The sequence below is a fragment of the Oncorhynchus kisutch genome, unplaced genomic scaffold (assembly GCF_002021735.2).
Source record: "Oncorhynchus kisutch isolate 150728-3 unplaced genomic scaffold, Okis_V2 scaffold967, whole genome shotgun sequence".
Lineage (NCBI taxonomy): Eukaryota > Metazoa > Chordata > Actinopteri > Salmoniformes > Salmonidae > Oncorhynchus > Oncorhynchus kisutch.
Window position 1 is genome coordinate 88164 of NW_022262912.1, and position 21215 is coordinate 109378.

The window sequence follows — 21215 nt, forward strand, 5'->3', positions numbered from 1 at the left end:
TACAGTGTGTGCAAATAAGGAAAGGATAAGGGAGGTAAGGCAATAAATAGGCCATGGTGGCGAAGTAATTACAATATAGCAATTAAACACTGGAATGGTAGATGTGCAGAAGATGAATGTGCAAGTAGAGATACTGGGGTGCAAAGGAGCAAGATAAATAAATAAATACAGCAAGGGGATGAGGTAGTTGGATGGGCTATTTACAGATGGGCTATGTACAGGTGCAGTGATCTGTGAGCTGTTCTGACAGCTGGTGCTTAAAGCTTAGTGAGGGAGATCTGAGTCTCCAGCTTCAGTGATTTTTGCAGTTTGTTCCAGTCATTTGCAGCAGAGAACTGGAAGTAAAGGCGGCCAAAGGAAAAATTGGCTTTGGGGGTGACCAGTGAGATTCTCCTGTTGGAGCTTGTGCTATGGGTCGGTGCTGCTATGGTGACCAGTGAGATGAGATAAGGCGGGGCTTTACCTAGCAGAGACTTGTAGATGACCTGGAGCCAGTGGGTTTGGCGACGAGTATGAAGCGAGGGCCAGCCAACGAGAGCATATAGGTTGCAGTGGTGGGTAGTAAATGGGGCTTTTGGATTGGAGATGCTTAATGTGAGTCTGGAAGGAGAGTTTACAGTCTAACCAGACACCTAGGTATTTGTAGTCCACATATTCTAAGTCAGAACCGTCCAGAGTAGTGATGCTGGACGGGCGGACAGGTGCGGGCAGCGATCGGTTGAAGAGCATGCATTTAGTTTTACTTGCATTTAAGAGCAGTTGGAGGCCACGGAAGGAGAGTTGTATGGCATTGAAGCTCATCTGGAGGTTAGTTAACACAGTGTCCAAAGAAGGGCCAGAGGTATACAGGTATACTATGATATATTTATACAGGTATACTATGACCAATAAGCATACTAAATACTCAATTCATGTCACAAACAGTACAGTTAGTACGAGTATTCGAACACAGCTAAGGCCAAATGAGGAAGTGCAGTCACCTTTTAATCCTGAATGACAATTGTCTTGCCTCATAGAGATAGATAAATCTTCTTAGGGCTGATCGATATGACAACAGCCAGTGAAAGTGCAGGGCGCCAAATTCAAAAGAACAGAAATCTCATAATTAAAATTCCTCAGACATACAAGTATTTCACACCATTTTAAAAATACACTTCTTGTTAATGCCACCACAGTGCCCGATTTCAAATAGGCTTTACGGCGAAAGCACCACAAACGATTATGTTTGGTCAGAGCCAAGTCACAGAAAAACACACTCATTTTTCCAGCCAAAGAGAGGAGTCACAAAAATCAGAAATAGAGATAAAATTAATCACTAACCTTTGATGATCTTCATCAGATGACACTCATAGGACTTCATGTTACACAATACATGTATGTTTTGTTCGATAAAGTTCATATTTATATCAAAAGAATCTCAGTATACGTTGGAGCGTTATGTTCAGTAGTTCCAAAAACATCCGGTGATTTTGCAGAGAGCCACATCAGTTTACAGAAATACTCATAATAAATGTAGATGAAAATAAAATTGTTATGCACAGAATTAAAGATATATTTCTGCTTAATGCAACCGCTGTGTCAGATTTCAAAAAACCTTTACGGAAAAGCAAACCATGCAATAATCTGACTACGGCGCTCAGAGCCCAAACAGGCCAAAAAGAGGTCAACAGAAGTCAGAAATAACATTATAAATATTCACTTACCTTAGATGATCTTCATCTTCATCAATCCCAGGAATCCCAGTTCCACAATAAATGTTTGTTTTGTTCGATCATTTATGTCCAAATAGCTACTTTTGTTAGCGAGTTTTGTAAACAAATCCAATCTCACGAAGCGTGTTCATTAGGAGCAGACGAAATGTCAAAAAGTTATGTTACAGTCCGTAGAAACATGTCAAACGATGTATAGAATCAATCTTTAGGATGTTGTTAAAATACATCTTCAATAATGTTCCAACCGGAGAATTCCTTTGTCTGTAGAATTGCGATGGAACAGAGCTCGCTCTCATGTGAACGAGCGTCACGAGCTCAAGGCATTCTGCCAGACCTCTGACTCATTCCCCTCTCATTCGCCCTCACCTCACAGTAGAAGCATCAAACAAGGTTCTAAAGACGGTTGACATCTAGTGGAAGCCTGTTGACATCTAGGAAGTGCAACATGACCAATATCCCACTGTGTCTTCAATAGGGAATGAGTTGAAAAACGACCAACCTCAGATTTCCCACTTCCTGGTTGGATTTTTTTCTCTGGTTTTTGCCTGCCATATGTGCTCTGTTCTACTCACAGACATCATTCAAACGGTTTTAGAACCTTCAGAGGGTTTTCTATCCAAATATACTAATAATATGCATATCTTAGCTTCTGGGACTGAGTAGCAGGCAGTTTACTCTGGGCACCTCTGGACAAGAAGATAATAAGAAGCCATAAGAAGATAAAAGACTCATCTATGTATCTGTGCCAATATAGTGTCTGTGACAGCATGGGCAGTGCCATTGAGGCTATCTTCACATTAAAGTAGTAACATTTCTTCTTCACAATTGTCTGAGCCCTTCTGATGACCCGATTGGACATGACTTCAACAGGGTCACCAGTAGGGCTCAGCCAAATGAAGTTGGTAGTCCCACCCAGTTGACTACATTCAAATTGTGAAAGTGCATGAAATGCAGCATTTTGGCCATTAGAGGCCAATATCTTTCTCTCTGTCTGGGCTACAATTGTAGACGGTTGGGTAATTATGCTTTTCACCTGTGAAAGGCTGTTGTGCTGCTAATGAGGGAGTTCTATTAACCTGAGCCGAGGTGCACCGGTCCATGGCCCCTGACATGAATGGATAAAAGCGGTGAGGGCGGAGCACCCTTCTAAAATTGAACAGTAGCCTTACATTTAGGTGTTTGTCCTAACACTACACAGCTGATTCAGATTAACAAAGCTGGATGATTATTTGAATCAGCTTTGTAGGGCTAGGGGAATAAAAAGAAAATGTGCAGCCCTTTGGGGTTCAGGTGACTGAGTGTGGGAAGCCTTTGTCATAGGGTAAAAGTTGCATACCCCTGGGCTGTAGGCTGCACACTTTGGGTCAAATATCAGGTTCTGTAGCTGGGTATTTTATCAGAACAAATCTGTTCTACAATGATTATTTTCCTTAGCTCAGGGTAAGTAGTAGCAGGCCTAGGAGAGTCTTATGCGACGCAAACATTTGAGTTGTGTTCTTCCTCCTTTTAATCATAATAATTTGTCAAATGCCTTACAGGTTGTTTTGCCTATTGATGGCAGCTGTGGGCATACAAGCACAACAGACGCCTATAAGTATGCATTTTGCACCTTGCAAATTTAAGCACTAAGTGTTTGACAATATTTAAAATATGTTTTTTTTAACTAACCTTTCCTATTCCAGATGACCTCAACGCTGAATACCTTGGTAACGTTATTCGTTTGAGTGTCGCTCCTCTTTTTGAAGAGGTTGACGCTGTCTTCAGTGAGTTTGCCTCTTATGATTCTCTTTCTCTCCTTTCATAATTCATGGCTTGATATTGCTTGTCAACTATTGTGTTCACACCATCTCCGTCCCTTCCAGATGACACACAAATCATAAACCTGACGCCTGGCCTTGCTACTCAGTGTGGATTCAGCTTTAAATTTGACCCCATGGGGAATGCCATGTTTTTTGCTTCTCTTCAAAACTGCTTTTCCCAAAACATGGTAACCCTAAGAACTGTAGTGTTTGCTTGTACTTCAAATGGACAGTTTGCCTTTCAGTGTCACTGCATTTGCAACTCATAATGTAGCAATGTCATTTTATTTACCTTTGACGTGGAGTCATGCTGAGACCAGGCTCTTTTACAGATGAGCCCTGTCTACACAAAGATACAAGTCGATATTTGCATCACTAGATGGAAAAATGAAATAACTGAACCCATTCTTCAGTAAAAGGTCCTCAATAAGCCTGAGTTGCCGTAGAGCTGCTAATACATACAATTTAGCGCATGAAGGTTATTAGAAGTCCGGTTCCAGGAACATTGAAGCAGTTTTCCTTAACTCTGTGGATATCAAAAGGATCTCCATTGTTAGCCACCCCTTGGTCTGGTATCTCTTACCTCTAAGTTAACGATGACGTAAGGTACAGCAGAAGTTTATGGAGGGCTTTCAGAGGGCCAGCCAACTTTCTGATACAGACTGCAGTGATGTGAACTATTGAGCTCTACTCCTGTAGTGTGGCTTCAATACAGTGGCAGCTGCATTCATATAGCCAATTTTGCCACAGTCTATAACTTGCATGAATGTCACCTGAATTAGTTTTTTTGCTATATAATGAAGGCTTTTTTCCCTTCCCCCTTCATTTTAGGATGATAAGATGTTCAGCTTGGTCATGCAGTTCAGGCTGCCAGGAAACCACATGACTGAAGACCCTGTTTATAGAGTGGGCAAAACCTGTAGCTACACCCCCTGGACCTCCCGAGAGATTCTGTGCGACCGCAACTACATGGAGGCAAGTGAGCAGAGCATGCCCCAATGGACATGTTTACAGTCCCGCTTGTCGTACTGCCTGTATAAATGATCTGTCTAGAGCTACAACTGTCCAGTGTTTCATTTCTTCTGCGACACAACGTAGAGGTCTTGACTCTCTCAATTCCACTCGCGTCTTCAAAATGCACATAGGAGAACTTTAGAGGTGAGGAATTTTGGCCTATTCTCAATGCATTTAAGGAGGCGAGTGGACAGATTTCTGAACTGGCCCTTGATTTCCTCTTGTATGGGAGGGAGAAAATGCATAGGGAATAATGGCCTTTCTTCTCTAGGTGTCTGTCAGAAGGACTCTTCCAGACATCCAAACCATCCCCAAACAGCCCACTGGGGGCCCGAAAGCAAGGAGCGGCAACTTCCGGAGGGGAGCTGAGGTTTATACATTTCAGTTTCTGTAATTTCACAACAAAATGACAGGATGGCGCTAAACAATGTGCGTTTGTTGACAATTTTGTTTAATTCATGTTTCCATTTCCTGAGACAGGCTGTTGCTTCAGGATACAAAATGACAGCAGTCGTCTTTAGTCCTAGCAAGAATGTCATGAATGTGGATGAGGTCCAAAGAAAGGGTTATGCAATAGCCAACACTCCCACACGGCTGGTGTTAAGAAGCCCTCATAATGCAGAGGAGACATACCTCCAGAATGTAAGCTGACCTCCATGAACTGGGTCATGTTCAGTAGAGCAAACATTTGGAAACGGTGGCCCTACCTGAACTCTGCAACATATTGTTAATACGGTGTGTCCTACTGAACACGGCCCTGGTGTGGTTGCCCCCTGAACAGGTAGCTGGGGTTCCGATGCGGGTGCTCTCAACCTCAACCTTCTTTGAGCAGAAGTGGCTGGTTACTCGAGTAGATGCCACGGCTGTTTGTCCAACACCAGGTTGAGTGTGAAATAATTTAAGATCCTATAAGCCCAGTTCTTAATTGGCTCCAGACAAGACATTCATGTAGTGTTCAGTTGGGAAAATGTTTTGGTTAACTTTTTCCAAATAATGGCACAGTTTTCAGTTGCAAAATGTTCTGTTTTGATGTGCACTTGGCTTCTTGTGTCACTGCAGAGGCAGTGGCCTTTACTCCAGAAGTGATCACCTGGTACATGCCCAAGCACATAGACCCACTTTTCTCCTCTGATGCCTTCACCATGTTGGAGGTGTACATGGGAATTGACGCTAAGAGGCTGGACACTGAGGAAATGGCTGCCAGAAACTACTCGGTTTTAGTCACAGAGGCTCATATTATTGTTGAAATTCCGGTGGGGGCGGTTGGCGGCTACTTCAAGGTCAGCATTGGATGAGTAAAATGTTCCTGTCTTATTTGTGGAGCCCTTTATACTATAGCAGTTGTCAGTGCTTTGCAGTAACCCTTTGCCATCTCTCATGGGTAAACTCCTAGAAATGTTTCTTATTGAGCAATTGTTTGCTTAACCAGGCTAATATACAATGGTTTGCAAAATTGTGAGAATTTTGCATAAAATTACACTTAAACATACTCTACCTCTTGTCTTTGCAGTTTGTCCTTTAGCCGCTTGAAATTTCAGACCAAATATCCACACTAAAGTATTGTTTACCTGACTTTTTAGGGAGGCGGTAGCTTTGCCACTGTCAACTGAATGCAAGCAACACTCGGCTGCTGTTTACATATTGCGCAAGTGTTTACTTTGCGTGTCAGTTGCTTTGAAAATGCAAGTTGACAAACATACACCTACCAGCTGTCTAAAGTCTGGTAACCAATACTTTCCTTTAGATATTGTGTCTTAAATTACGAGCGGCAAAAAGTGGTAGAATAATTGTATTTAACATTCTGGCTTATAAGGAACATTTACCTGTTTTTGCACTCAAATTGTGTATTACAGCCTGACTGCATCACTCGTCTCCCTTACAGAGCCATATTCAGGATGACCAGTACTTTGTCACTTACACCATTGAGCCCATGCTTGAGTTGCTGTGGATCGAGGAGGTCGCACACGAGAACACCAGCTATAAAGTCCTCTTCCCTATCACAACACCTCCGATGGCCAGGCCTCCACAAGTTCGCAACTGTGAGTCTGGTTTAGTTAAATAGCGCCTATGGTAATTTGGGATGCCTGGGTTGTTCATTAGGCACAAAACAGAAAATGTACTGAAACGGGGAGGCAATACCTGGACTTACCCAATAACAAATGTCCATTTTCAACTTCCATTGTACCGCATTTCAAAATGTTTTCCTTTGTTTGCCAATGAACAGACACGCCCTTGGACACAGTTCCTGAGCAGGCAGTGTTTGTGCTTGAGTTGGGGACCTTCAACCTTGATGTGGAGCTGCTGAACATCACCTTTCCCACCATGGTGCTAACTGTTGCAGAGTGCAATGCCAGGGGCTTCAACGTTCAAGAGCAGAGATCCCCGGACAACACCTTGAAGACCTTCAGGATGGAGGTGCCCTTCTCAGACCCGGTGGTCTTTAAGGAGGTGTGTTTCTGTTAAATGCAAAGCCACACGCAGTGATTTGTTCATGCCCTAATAAGTGGGCCACCAACAAAATATAAATAATGGCACAAATGTACTTTGTATCCCTCATTTACTCAAGTGTTGTTTTAATAGTCCCCATATGTACTTAGTTGTCACTTGATGTTGAATAGAGTTCTGTTGCAACAATAATGCTGACCAATGCTTTTAACTTCACTACAGAGAAGGGCGGAACAAGGTGTCACAACCTTCACTCTTCAGCTGATCTACGGCCTGGTCATCTTTCCAGAGTACGCTCCTTTCTCTCACTCTGCCGTTGTGGACGCTGTACTGCTGGACATTGGTATGCCTCTGGACTACGCCAAACTACTGTTGAATGGTTTCCTCTCGTTAATGATTGCCCTGAAAGGAAATTGGCAGTGAAAGACCAACTAGCCATACTGTAGGGTTTTCCTATGCGGTCTTTCTACAGAGAATGTTAAGCTTTAGAGTATTTGGACCCAGTTTCCCTGTTCCTGATTTGCCAGGATCGTGTTTATTCAGTCCCACCGTAGCAAAACATTTTGCAATCTAAACAAGGGTTTCTTCTTGGACAAGTTCAAGTAGTACCTTCCTGTTTTTTGTGCTTAATTAATGAACACAACCCTGTTTGTCCTTGTAGTGCCACCCTCAGTCACTGGCAACTGTGATCAGGAGAACTTCCACATCACTGTGGACTACAGGAACCAAGAGCCCTTTTTTGTGGTCTTGGTTGGCAAGCGGCTGCTTAACCATGAGTTTGCTCAACAGTATTTAACAGAGGGCGACACAGACTTCACCATCACGTTGCCCTTCTCTTCGCCGGACGCAGTGTTTGAGGTACGACGCTCTCCCAAAACATGTTAACCTAAATTGCTGCAGCTAGCTTTCCTTTCCTTACCCTGTATACATGCATACAATATTGGACTAATGAACTCTCCCATTGGTTCCCAGTCGGTTCACTCGTCCTCTGTCAGGAGCAGACTGGATGTGGCTCTGTTGAATCCTTACAACAACATGACCATCAAATACTTTTCCCTGGCTTGCAGCTTCCTCAAAACGCTGACTGGTTGGTTCTCAAACAATTACTACGATAAATTATCGTTTAACATGGTTACCAAACCTGGGTGCCTTGCAAATACCGTGAGTCTAAATGGTAGTGCCAGATGGGCATGGTTTGCATTTTTGGTGCTATTCCATTGGTTCAAGCTCAATAAGTTTAACAAATACAGAACCCAGGTCTGATGGCTACCTGTCTTTTGCTCCCCCACCTCCAAGAGTGTTTCTCTAACGGAACGATGACTGCGCTGGCGGTGAAGGTGGATTCTGTTCCCGGTCTGAACCCCGGTCAGCTGACCCTGAGCGACCCCGCCTGTGGTCCCACCTACAGTGACGATCGCTTCGCCTACTTCCACTTCACTGTGAACTCCTGTGGCACCACCAGGAAGGTAAAATGACTATTACCCTGAGGTGATGGGTACTGTGTATTTACGGACTGTTTGCTTCTGCAGGCTGTAATAAGCAATTCCCCTCTACTACATAGTTTATCAACAATGTCATGCTGTATGAGAACGAAATCTCCTTGCCAGATGAACTTGAGGTGAAGCTGAATGCCACGACGTCTTCAGAGGAGGAATATCAGTAAGTGCATTACGCATCACAATTGTAGCTATTAGCTTTCATAAGGTTTATTTTTCTTCATCCATTGCTCAATACTTTGTATACAGGGAAAATGTGCCTCTACTACCAGTGTCCACTCCACTGCTTGACGTTTCCCCTATTGAAGTTGCTTACATCCCTCTTTAGGTTAAAGGTTTCCTGCTCCTATGTGGCCAACATCACTCGCACATTGGCCTTCCTGACCAGGCCGCGTGACAACGAGCCTTTTGCCGAGACTGGGACGGGTCGACTAATGGTCAGAATGAGACTCGCTCAGGGTAAGCGTGCACAAATTCAGAATTTCAACTTGACCCCTAGCCTCTAAAAGAATCTTGGATGGTCTCCTTTACAAAACCATTCCCAAAAATGTAAGCCTTGTGATATATTACTCTTGCGTTCTGAGATCTACAGGTGTGGCTATGTAGTAACGGTGAGGAGCTGATTTGGGAATTTGTTAGAAGCCTCTAGTGGGGGGTGGATAGTATTCATTGGGGCACAACAGGATATGATAAACGAGCATTTCTTAATGGACAAGTTCCGATGGTGCCCACTGACCACGACCCCCGGTTGTCTTGTTCTGTGTTCCAGACGCCTCGTATAACACGTTCCACCAGGAGGAGGACTATCCAGTGGTGAGGTACCTGAGACAGCCTCTGCACTTTGAGGTGGAGCTGACCACGTCCTCTGATCCCAAGGTAGCGCTGGTGCTTGACCACTGCTGGGCCACCCTCAACGAGGACCGCGACTCCCGACCCCGGTGGAATCTCATCATTAATGGGTAACATGTTGTTTTTGGGCCTAAACAAGTGTTATTCCACAGGTGTGGTTCCTGAGTAATTAGCAACCTATCATGCTTGGCAGGCCATTTACTTTGGCTACCGTGGCTATGCCCCCATCCATAGGTCGAGTGGTCACAATGCTTAAAAACGATGTGAGCCATGTGCGGTCTGTCACCAGATCTCCACCCAATTTCACACTTATGGGAGATTCTGGCGCGTATGATCACATGCTTGTTATCACTGAGTGGTCCCTGCAGCGTATCATTGGAACGTATGCTGCATCAAACGACTCTAAACCGCGTTGTCTGAAAAGCATCTAAACAATGTTGTGTTGAGAAATAAAGGTCTTCACAACTTTATTCCAGCTTTGCTTGTAAAATATATCAATGTTAACGTTATCTAGTCTAAATAACAGGTTGACTTGTTTTACAGTATGATGCGGTACAAGGGAGCCATGTAAATCTAGTATAGAAAGTATGGCAGCCATGTTTGTCAACCAAGAACTCCTAGAATGCTGTTCACTGCGACCCGTTGCCTGAGATCTTAACTTAGTTTGGCCACTTCAGCATGTGTACGCCGTAACAAGTACAAACATTATCACATGACAAGTAGTTTACAGGTAACTATACAAAACGCCAATTGTTGTCACCTCCCCAAATACAACCGTAGCACGAAAGCTAAGATATAGCACAATCCATTATTTATTTATTTATTTATTTATTTACCTTTATTTAACCAGGTAGGCAAGTTGAGAACAAGTTCTCATTTACAATTGCGACCTGGCCAAGATAAAGCAAAGCAGTTCGACAGATAAAACGACACAGAGTTACACATGGAGTAAAAACAAACATACAGTCAATAATGCAGTATAAACAAGTCTATATACAATGTGAGCAAATGAGGTGAGAAGGGAGGTAAAGGCAAAAAAAGGCCATGATGGCAAAGTAAATACAATATAGCAAGTAAAATACTGGAATGGTAGTTTTGCAATGGAAGAATGTGCAAAGTAGAAATAAAAAAATAATGGGGTGCAAAGGAGCAAAATAAATAAATAAATAAAAATTAAATACAGTTGGGAAAGAGGTAGTTGTTTGGGCTAAATTTTAGGTGGGCTATGTACAGGTGCAGTAATCTGTGAGCTGCTCTGACAGTTGGTGCTTAAAGCTAGTGAGGGAGATAAGTGTTTCCAGTTTCAGAGATTTTTGTAGTTCGTTCCAGTCATTGGCAGCAGAGAACTGGAAGGAGAGGCGGCCAAAGAAAGAATTGGTCTTGGGGGTGACTAGAGAGATATACCTGCTGGAGCGTGTGCTACAGGTGGGAGATGCTATGGTGACCAGCGAGCTGAGATAAGGGGGGACTTTACCTAGCAGGGTCTTGTAGATGACATGGAGCCAGTGGGTTTGGCGACGAGTATGAAGCGAGGGCCAGCCAACGAGAGCGTACAGGTCGCAATGGTGGGTAGTATATGGGGCTTTGGTGATAAAACGGATTGCACTGTGATAGACTGCATCCAATTTGTTGAGTAGGGTATTGGAGGCTATTTTGTAAATGACATCGCCAAAGTCGAGGATTGGTAGGATGGTCAGTTTTACAAGGGTATGTTTGGCAGCATGAGTGAAGGATGCTTTGTTGCGAAATAGGAAGCCAATTCTAGATTTAACTTTGGATTGGAGATGTTTGATATGGGTCTGGAAGGAGAGTTTACAGTCTAACCAGACACCTAAGTATTTGTAGTTGTCCACGTATTCTAAGTCAGAGCCGTCCAGAGTAGTGATGTTGGACAGGCGGGTAGGTGCAGGTAGCGATCGGTTGAAGAGCATGCATTTAGTTTTACTTGTATTTAAGAGCAATTGGAGGCCACGGAAGGAGAGTTGTATGGCATTGAAGCTTGCCTGGAGGGTTGTTAACACAGTGTCCAAAGAAGGGCCGGAAGTATACAGGATGGTGTCGTCTGCGTAGAGGTGGATCAGGGACTCACCAGCAGCAAGAGCGACCTCATTGATGTATACAGAGAAGAGAGTCGGTCCAAGAATTGAACCCTGTGGCACCCCCATAGAGACTGCCAGAGGTCCGGACAGCAGACCCTCCGACTTGACACACTGAACTCTATCAGAGAAGTAGTTGGTGAACCAGGCGAGGCAATCATTTGAGAAACCAAGGCTGTCGAGTCTGCCGATGAGGATGTGGTGATTGACAGAGTCGAAAGCCTTGGCCAGATCAATGAATACGGCTGCACAGTAATGTTTCTTATCGATGGCGGTTAAGATATCGTTTAGGACCTTGAGCGTGGCTGAGGTGCACCCATGACCAGCTCTGAAACCAGATTGCATAGCAGAGAAGGTATGGTGAGATTCGAAATGGTCGGTAATCTGTTTGTTGACTTGGCTTTCGAAGACCTTAGAAAGGCACGGTAGGATAGATATAGGTCTGTAGCAGTTTGGGTCAAGAGTGTCCCCCCCTTTGAAGAGGGGGATGACCGCAGCTGCTTTCCAATCTTTGGGAATCTCAGACGACACGAAAGAGAGGTTGAACAGGCTAGTAATAGGGGTGGCAACAATTTCGGCAGATAATTTTAGAAAGAAAGGGTCCAGATTGTCTAGCCCGGCTGATTTGTAGGGGTCCAGATTTTGCAGCTCTTTCAGAACATCAGCTGAATGGATTTGGGAGAAGGAGAAATGGGGAAGGCTTGGGCGAGTTGCTGTTGGGGGTGCAGTGCTGTTGTCCGGGGTAGGAGTAGCCAGGTGGAAAGCATGGCCAGCCGTAGAAAAATGCTTATTGAAATTCTCAATTATGGTGGATTTATCAGTGGTGACAGTGTTTCCTATCTTCAGTGCAGTGGGCAGCTGGGAGGAGGTGTTCTTATTCTCCATGGACTTTACAGTGTCCCAGAACTTTTTTGAGTTAGTGTTGCAGGAAGCAAATTTCTGCTTGAAAAAGCTAGCCTTGGCTTTTCTAACTGCCTGTGTATAATGATTTCTAGCTTCCCTGAACAGCTGCATATCACGGGGGCTGTTCGATGCTAATGCAGAACGCCATAGGATGTTTTTGTGTTGGTTAAGGGCAGTCAGGTCTGGGGAGAACCAAGGGCTATATCTGTTCCTGGTTCTAAATTTCTTGAATGGGGCATGTTTATTTAAGATGGTTAGGAAGGCATTTTTAAAAAATATCCAGGCATCCTCTACTGACGGGATGAGATCAATATCCTTCCAGGATACCCCGGCCAGGTCGATTAGAAAGGCCTGCTCGCAGAAGTGTTTCAGGGAGCGTTTTACAGTGATGAGTGGAGGTCGTTTGACCGCTGACCCATTACGGATGCAGGCAATGAGGCAGTGATCGCTGAGATCTTGGTTGAAGACAGCAGAGGTGTATTTAGAGGGGAAGTTGGTTAGGATGATATCTATGAGGGTGCCCGTGTTTAAGGTTTTGGGGAGGTACCTGGTAGGTTCATTGATTATTTGTGTGAGATTGAGGGCATCAAGTTTAGATTGTAGGATGGCTGGGGTGTTAAGCATGTTCCAGTTTAGGTCGCCTAGCAGCACGAACTCTGAAGATAGATGGGGGGCAATCAGTTCACATATGGTGTCCAGAGCACAGCTGGGGGCAGAGGGTGGTCTATAGCAGGCGGCAACGGTGAGAGACTTGTTTTTAGAGAGGTGGATTTTTAAAAGTAGAAGTTCAAATTGTTTGGGTACAGACCTGGATAGTAGGACAGAACTCTGCAGGCTATCTTTGCAGTAGATTGCAACACCGCCCCCTTTGGCAGTTCTATCTTGTCTGAAAATGTTGTAGTTTGGAATTAAAACTTCAGAATTTTTGGTGGTCTTCCTAAGCCAGGATTCAGACACAGCTAGAACATCCGGGTTGGCAGAGTGTGCTAAAGCAGTGAATAGAACAAACTTAGGGAGGAGGCTTCTAATGTTAACATGCATGAAACCAAGGCTATTACGGTTACAGAAGTCGTCAAAAGAGAGCGCCTGGGGAATAGGAGTGGAGCTAGGCACTGCAGGGCCTGGATTCACCTCTACATCGCCAGAGGAACATAGGAGGAGTAGAATAAGGGTACGGCTAAAAGCTATGAGAATTGGTCGTCTAGAACGTCTGGAACATAGAGTAAAAGGAGGTTTCTGGGGGCGATAAAATAGCATCAAGGTATAATGTACAGACAAATGTATGGCAGGATGTGAATACAGTGGAGGTAAACCTAGGTATTGAGTGATGAAGAGAGAGATATTGTCTCTAGAAACATCGTTGAAACCAGGAGATGTCATTGCATGTGTGGGTGGTGGAACTAATAGGTTGGATAAGGTATAGTGAGCAGGACTAGAGGCTCTACAGTGAAATAAGCCAATAAACACTAACCAGAACAGAAATGGACAAGACATATTGACATTAAGGATAGGCATGCTTAGTCGAGTGATCAAAAGGGTCCGGTGAGTGGAGAGGTTGGTTGGTGATTTAGACAGCTAGCCAGGGCATCGGTAGCAAGCTAGCATAGGATGGAGGTCTGTTAGCCACCCCTTACGTTCCGTCAGTAGATTAGTGGGGTTCCGTGTGGTAGAGGGGATTAATCCAAATCACACAACAACAACAAAAATAAAAACAATAGATATAGTTATAGAGGCCCAAGAAGAAAATATAATAATAATAATTAAAAAAATAATTTAAAAAAAATAATAATAAAAAAATTGTCCGATTGTCTATTCAGATAGCAGCCGGTAAGACAGCTAACGGTTAGCAGGCCGCAGATGGGCGTTCAGGTAACGTCGCGACGGAGGAGCCGGCCGAATAACTCCTTCGGGTAGATAACGTCGGCAGTCCAGTTGTGAAGGCCCGGTGGGGCTCCGCGAAGGCAGTAAAACGGGTCCGGATAGGTGACTGCAGCCCAGGTGTGATTGATGGAACTCAGGAGTGATTGACGGAGCTTGCTAGCTCCGATGGTCACACGGATAGCAGCTAGCTAGCTGTGAGATCCGGGTATGAATGTCCAGGGACATGGAGAGAAAAATTGGTCCGGTATGTTCCGTTCCGAGCCGCGCTGCGCCGTACAGAACTGGCGATAGATTTTCGAGCTAAAGGATAGCTGATGACCACAAACCGTGGTTAGCTGAATATTAACGATTTGCCAGTAAAGGAGCTAACTAGCTTCTGAACTAGCTTCTGGATTAGCTTCTGGCTAGTTTCAGGCTAGCTTCTTGGAGTTTCTGGCTAGCTTCTTGGAGGATTACAGATCTGAGGTAAATAATACTTTTTTATAAATATACATTGGTGAGGCGGGTTGCAGGAGAGTGTTTTGAAGATGAGTTGATGGAAAATAAAAATAAAATGTATGTGAAAAAGTTGTAAATATATATATATACAGGACACGACAAGACGAGGACAAAAGACGTCTGAACTGCTATGCCACCTTGGCTTTTGGGGGCTAAGTCCTTGGGGGAAGGTATTGTGAAGAGGATGATGCAGGAAATATTACTAAGATCTGGGAATTTATCAACAATAAATGGTGAGGCAGACAGTTTTTCTAAGCTATATACCCCTGGAAAGGGGGGGTCTGATCTGGCAACCCTGAGGTAGTTTACACTCTGATGCCGTGTTCAAATCAACTGACGACTTCAGTGCATTCAAGACAATGAGGTTACTCCAGTTGAGATCACCATAAGTCTGACAGACGCTTACGTGATAACCCGACTGCATTGTATGGTGTTAGCTTATATTCAGTACCACCTTCAAGTGTTTTACACACGTGTCCATTACAATCTAGGCAAGAATCAGAAAGCATGAATAAAACGCTAAGCACATTATACTTACGGTACGATGCAGTAGAAACGACAACACGTGACACAGAAAATAAGGCACTTTGATAGGAATACACGCATGTCCACAGTTATTTGTGAGGAAGGCAATAAATGTGCAAGGACTGTATACTTGATCTGGGGAAGTGCTTGGGCTTTCTTTTGAAGGAAAGTTTGTCCGGCTCATTAAATTCTCAAATCTAAATGGTCTGCAACCGTGAAATGGGCTACTTTTGTGAATGAATGAGGCAAAATTAGAAGTTGAAACGGCTTCTAGAAAATTAGCAGGTAGTGTGCCTTGGTCTGAGGTCAGCGCGGGTTAAATGTCCACATGTCAGAATGCACTCACCGTTCCAACATCACGCGCATGAAATCAACTCCCACTGGGGCGACTGTTGATATTTGGAACGTGTGTGTGTGTGTGTGAAAAGGTTAATGTTGGCATTACCTACACCTTTTTACTCAATGTTATCCTTTTGGTTTGCTACAGTTCAGTGTTGTGCCAAGCTGATGGTCAGTCAAATGGAAATCAAGAGCGGCTGGCAAGCTTGGCTTGCCTTTCCGATTGGTTACATAAAACTGCTCTTAACACTGACTGAATAGTTGTTGGTTTTGGGTTGAATTCAGGCACAAGTGACCTCTTGTATTTAAAACAGTTATTGCACTAAACCTAAAGGATTGTTCAGATGCCTGTGCAGCATGGATGTTTGAAACTGAATAGGATCAGTTGACAGGATCCCCAGAAGTTGATGCCGCTTTCAATGGAATTTCCTGTCCTAGAGAATGCGCTAATTGGGAGTTGCTAAACATGAACAAATACCACGGTCAAGTGTAGCAGCATCTTGCTAACCTTATTTAGCTAGCTAATGTTCATATTTAAAAAAAATGTTACTACATTTTTTTATTTGGGTGAGCACTTTGACACAGATGGACATGCTGGCCTAATTTTTATCAAGAATTTAAATTGGGTTACTATAGAAAGATGACTTATTTTTCCTACATTGTAATGGGCTACAATGACTTATGATTATGCACGCTGCAAATGACCCTTTATTTTACGGGTGACTTTTCAGTATCTGGCTGCATGTTACACCAAGCAGTGTAGTGAAGCAACTTTATTGGTCAAAACCATTCATTTGGGGGATCGGGTTTGCTATGAAATCATGCAATTTGACCATTTTTATGAATTGGTATCAACCTAAGTTTGGCCATGTGGACACGGCGTAACTTCGCAGCTGTTTATTAAATCAGCAATGTCATAGCAGTTTAAAAAAAACAGGCTGAAATGTTTTGTATATCATAGGAAAAGACAACATTCACATGGCTGTGCACAAAATGGGTAGTTCAGATTTGTCACTTCAGCTGCAACTATATCGTTGTGCAAAATCCTTACCATCGTCTGTCAGCTCAAGTGATTTGTACTGGTGTGGGTGTTTCTCTTAATGTAACGTCTTCAGATTTCACAAATTCCTTTTTGCTAATATCTGGCAGTTAAACAGTAAAGGATAAACCTCCCAAGATGCAAATTAAAAAAGTAGGCCTAAACTGTCGTTGCGTAGGTTACTTTGTATAGTAGAGCTGCGCCCTTCACAGAAGTCCTCCGTGTGACTCCGATGCCGTGGGTGTAGAATTTATTTTGTGACCAATTTTTCTCCAACAGCGGAAGAATTGCTCTGGCGCATTGCATGAAGTTCTTGTTTAAAATGAAGTACTTGTGTTGATGATACCGACTGTCTCTTCGGCAACTTTGGTTAAACCACGATCAATATTCTGGTCAGACTACAGGCGACCTTTCTGGATCATTTAGAATTAAGAACCATTTAGAGGGACATCTCACCTCATGTCAATGGAATTGAATATACATGTTAGACCAAAATAAATATTGTTGACGGAAAGCCCAATTTCTGTTCTTTAAAATAAAAACGTAGGATTTGGGGTGCCGAGGAAGCGGTTTTAAAGTTACCGTCTCCCGACGTAAACTCTAGACGGTAGAAATCTATTAAATTGATAGTCAACTTATTAACTTTACATCGTATCCTCCTTGCAGCTGCAAAAACCCCAGCCTTATGATTCAGTACTATACAAGTTGGTTTAATTGAATTACTAGCTAACTAAATAACACAGGCTAAACACACAGGTGACACAATGACAGCTTGTTACAAGGTTTCTCTTCACACCCCCCACCGTTCCGTAAGGGACACTTATCATTGATACATTTTTGAACACACGAACCGGCACCAGCTTGGAGTAAAAGCATGAATGTATTTGTGGGATGCCGCCGTGGAAAGGTAGGTGGTTGGTCTTCTCTCTGATTGGCTACATGAGGTCACAATGGCGTTGGTTGTCCGTGGCTCCAATGACTAGTCTTGAACAGAACTACAGGATGGATTTTCCTTTCACACGTTCTGGAAGATAGGTTAATCAACCCTGTGGGTGATGAGTAGGATGGTCCCACTTAAGTTAATTTTCTAGGTTAGGAAAGTTCCAAACGTCTAGTTTTCTGGTCTAATGTTAATTTCTGTTACCATTCCTTTTATGCACTCAGAGATTAGCTATAGAAAATGAATGTCATATTGGTTTTTATTTTGTGATTTTTTTTTACTAGAAACGCGCTTACTCTACAGGTAGGACGTCTCTAGCCTTTACATTGTATATGAAATATGTTTTTTCAAGACAAAGGTGATTGTTGGGTAAAGCCTGTTAACAAAAACATTCCTTTAGTTCATACTGGAGGGGGAGAAAGAACCCACTTCTGCTGTAAATTGATCTGATCCTCACAGGACAGTCATGACACCACCACAAGACTTCGTACACAAGGCGGTTGGGGTTTGCAGCGTTTTCTTGTTCATAACTTAGTCCCTCTCTCTACACTGGCAGCTGTGAGAACCCCGAGGATCCATACCGTGTGGTCTTCCACCCGGTAGAAGCTGACGCCAGGGTCCGCTTCCCCCCTCACGTCAAACGCTTTGAGGCCTATATGTTTTCCTTCGCCGGTGATGCGGTTGAGCCGAGTGGCCAGGTAACAAAGTTCACCCAACAATCTTTATTCTTTAATTTTGTGTGAGTGGCAATCATCCCTTTAAAAAAAAACGGACACCATCAAATCTTTGATTCCTAGGTCTTTGTCCATTGTGATGTGGTCATCTGCGATGCCAGTAGTCCCACTGGCGGCCCCTGTAGTGGACAATGTGTGAATCAGGACAACCTGAAAAGAGGTAGGTCTTGTTTTATGCTTTTCAGACCCTGGCAGACCATAACTGAACTAATAGGTTCGCTCTCTCTCTCAACAGGTCAACGACATGTCAAAGACCTCTTTGAGGAGTGTCATGTATATGTTTCTTCTGGATACATTCTTTGGGTGTAATGTATTGTTCTAACATGTCAAATAAAGTCTATATAAAACAATCCTAACCGTTGGAGCTACCTTAACACCATGTCGTAGGCTTGTCATCTGACATGTATCAGTCAACCCTTTTGTAAGCATGGAACTCTGAACCATCCACCGGAGGGAGATAAGTGTTGCACACCAATTTTCCCGTCTAGGACAAACAATGGGTGACGAAACAAAAGCTTTCCATTGTCCAGTAGGATGAACTGACTCAATGTTATAGCAGATGGTGGTTTGCCAAAGTGAAACCAGCAGGGCTGTGGTTGGATGCAGTGTTGGTAATTTTCAACTGAAATTACAACTTTCCTTTACCTCTCACTAGCTTGGTTTCCATCCAAATATGGACATTTCCTCTTCAATGATATGCATGTCAATCTCTCATGGCTCAAATGGGAAGAGCATGACTTCATCGCTTCTTGTTTGTGTAAGAAGTGTTGACAAGCTGAATGTACCGAGCTGTCTGTTTTAAACTCACGCACAGCTCAGACACCCATGCATTCCCCACAAGACATCTCTTCACAATCTCTAAGTCCGAACTACGAAGGTAGAGCCACGAATACGTTGCAATCTATTCCGCATCAGGATAAGATTTCAACACACCGTACGGAACAGCGGGGACTGAAGACACTCCTTAAAGTTGCGAGCTTGCACCGCGGGACAGTTTCATTGCTCCAGACCACCACAAGGGGAGTTTGTGCAATCATTATGCATTTGGGTCCCAAGGCTTTGGGATGACCAAAGACTAATTTTGACACGAGCCACCCTTGCCTTGTGGCGCTCAACGAAGATTGCTGACAAAACAGATGGAAGTTGTCTTAACGAGTCAAGCAAATGTACAATTTGAGAGGAATGTGATAATGTAGAGACGTGGCTATATATATTTTTTTGTCATAGTTAAATTACAAAAATCTCTATAGCAAGTTCAGACTAGCTAGTGTTAGGAGAATGAATTTGTAATTTGTCTTTCAGGGACTCCTGAGAACCAACAAACCAGGATTTTGTCTTGTTAAACAGTGGCTGTAAAGCATCTAGCTGGCTAAAGCATTGACTGCACAATTGTAAGCTTGCCTTGTAATGCAGCTAAAGTAACATGGCTAGCTATTTACTTGCTTGAGTCGGATTAAAAATAACTGTTGCCGCTCTGGGTATGGACCCTAAAACGTAGTTCTGTACTAATATTCATACCAATCAATGAACCTCAAGTCTGAATGGCATTAATGAAGCCTAGAGTAGAATATACCTTTATTGTGCCAAGGATGCAAGACCTATACACATGTATTTTAGTTAATACCACGTATGAGATTCCCATCTTGTAGCCTGGTGAATATATTCACCGATCATGTACTCTTCCTTGGCAAAGAAAGGTGTGGTTCTGGTATGACAGACACTTTCAGTCATATAAAACGATGCGGTGTCTGCACGTATGTATTACAATTATACACTTCAGTGTTTACTGCTCCTGGGATATCAATGAATACACATTGTAACTATACAATAGACCAAACATGATTGATTTGTAATTCATATACAGGGAAAAAAACGTATGCATATCTAACTCCATTAATCTGAGGACACAGATAGTATTTCAACCAGTGGAGAATGTGAAACGCTTTATTGAAGTGCATTTTATTTATAATATTATACGAGTTCAATCTTGGGCGGGCAGGTGGGTAGAGCGTTGGACTAGTAACCAGAAGGTTGCAAGATCAAATCCCTGAGCCGAGAAGGTAAAAATCTGCCCCGGAACAAGGCAGTTCCTAGGCCGTCATGCTTATCTGACATGCCTAGTTAAAGGGTAACTACACCCCAAAATCTGTCTTATTTGGTTTCCTGCTAGGGTTTTAAACGTTGTCGTGGACATAGAAATATAACATGATTGGATGTTCTATTAAAAAGGTGTACATTTTAGAGAGCGAAAACCTATAGATGCAGGGACAAACGGTCAACGTGTTACGGTTTTCTAGGTGTGAAGGAGAGTCGGACCAAACTGCAGCGTGTAGATTTCGATCCATGTTTAATGAACTACGTACAACACGAATAAACACTACAAAACAAAGACCGTAACGAAAACCGAAATAGCCTATACTGGTGCAAACTAACAGAGGACAATCACCCACGACAAACTCAAAGAATATGGTTCCCAATCAGAGACAACGATAAACACCTGCCTCTGATTGAGAACCACTCCAGACAGCCATAGACCTTGCTAGATAACCCCACTAGCTACAATCCCAATACCTACACACCAAAACCCCAAGACGAAACACACCACAATACAAAACCTCATGCCACACCCTGGCCTGACCCAATACATGAAGATAAACACAAAATACTTAGACCAGGGCGTGACACAACGGGGAAATGTAAATGGAGAAACATTGAAGGGATTTTACAGGGTCTAATGGACTACAGACATTGACAGTCTCCTAGCCTAAAAAGAAATGCTGAATGCACTGCCTAGATTGAGGGAAACGGACTGTCCATTATTTGATATGATCAGGGCAGGGAAGCACTAACAAACTGCATTTAGTCCAATAAAAAGATAACATTAGGGTGATAAATAAAAGGCAGTTGCTCCACGCATGACACGAGAACCCTCTGCTGGAGCAAAA

General features: G+C 43.3%; 1 protein-coding gene across 3 annotated transcripts; it reads left to right on the top strand.

Annotated features, from left to right (window-relative positions):
• Positions 1-2969: 2969 nt before the first annotated feature.
• LOC116363907 (uncharacterized) lies at positions 2970-18622 on the top strand. 3 transcript variants are annotated; one of them, XM_031817254.1, is made up of 21 exons: positions 2970-3152; positions 3251-3306; positions 3395-3475; positions 3575-3699; positions 4343-4486; positions 4797-4895; positions 5006-5167; positions 5307-5406; positions 5585-5805; positions 6408-6564; positions 6750-6973; positions 7193-7313; positions 7632-7828; positions 7943-8057; positions 8267-8436; positions 8532-8629; positions 8795-8925; positions 9236-9425; positions 18093-18234; positions 18334-18430; positions 18506-18622. In XM_031817254.1, the coding sequence occupies exons 1-21, from the start codon at positions 3130-3132 to the stop codon at positions 18577-18579; spliced, it is 2727 nt and encodes a 908-aa protein (XP_031673114.1). In that variant the 5' UTR covers positions 2970-3129; the 3' UTR covers positions 18580-18622. The 3 variants fall into 3 exon arrangements, with proteins under 3 accessions (XP_031673114.1, XP_031673115.1, XP_031673116.1); XM_031817255.1 differs by having other exon boundaries at positions 2980-3152; positions 4346-4486; positions 18506-18620; XM_031817256.1 differs by lacking the exons at positions 5006-5167; positions 5307-5406; positions 5585-5805 and having other exon boundaries at positions 2980-3152; positions 18506-18620.
• Positions 18623-21215: the final 2593 nt, after the last annotated feature.

What these genes read in the sequence shown, in the direction of transcription:
- LOC116363907 (XM_031817254.1), top strand. Translation starts at nt 3,130, where the DNA reads ATGATTATTTTCCTTAGCTCAGG. An exon ending in AGGAGACATACCTCCAGAAT is followed by an intron (nt 5,168 to 5,306) that starts GTAAGCTGACCT and finishes CCCCCTGAACAG; the next exon opens with GTAGCTGGGGTTCCGATGCG. An exon ending in TCTTCAGAGGAGGAATATCA is followed by an intron (nt 8,630 to 8,794) that starts GTAAGTGCATTA and finishes ATCCCTCTTTAG; the next exon opens with GTTAAAGGTTTCCTGCTCCT.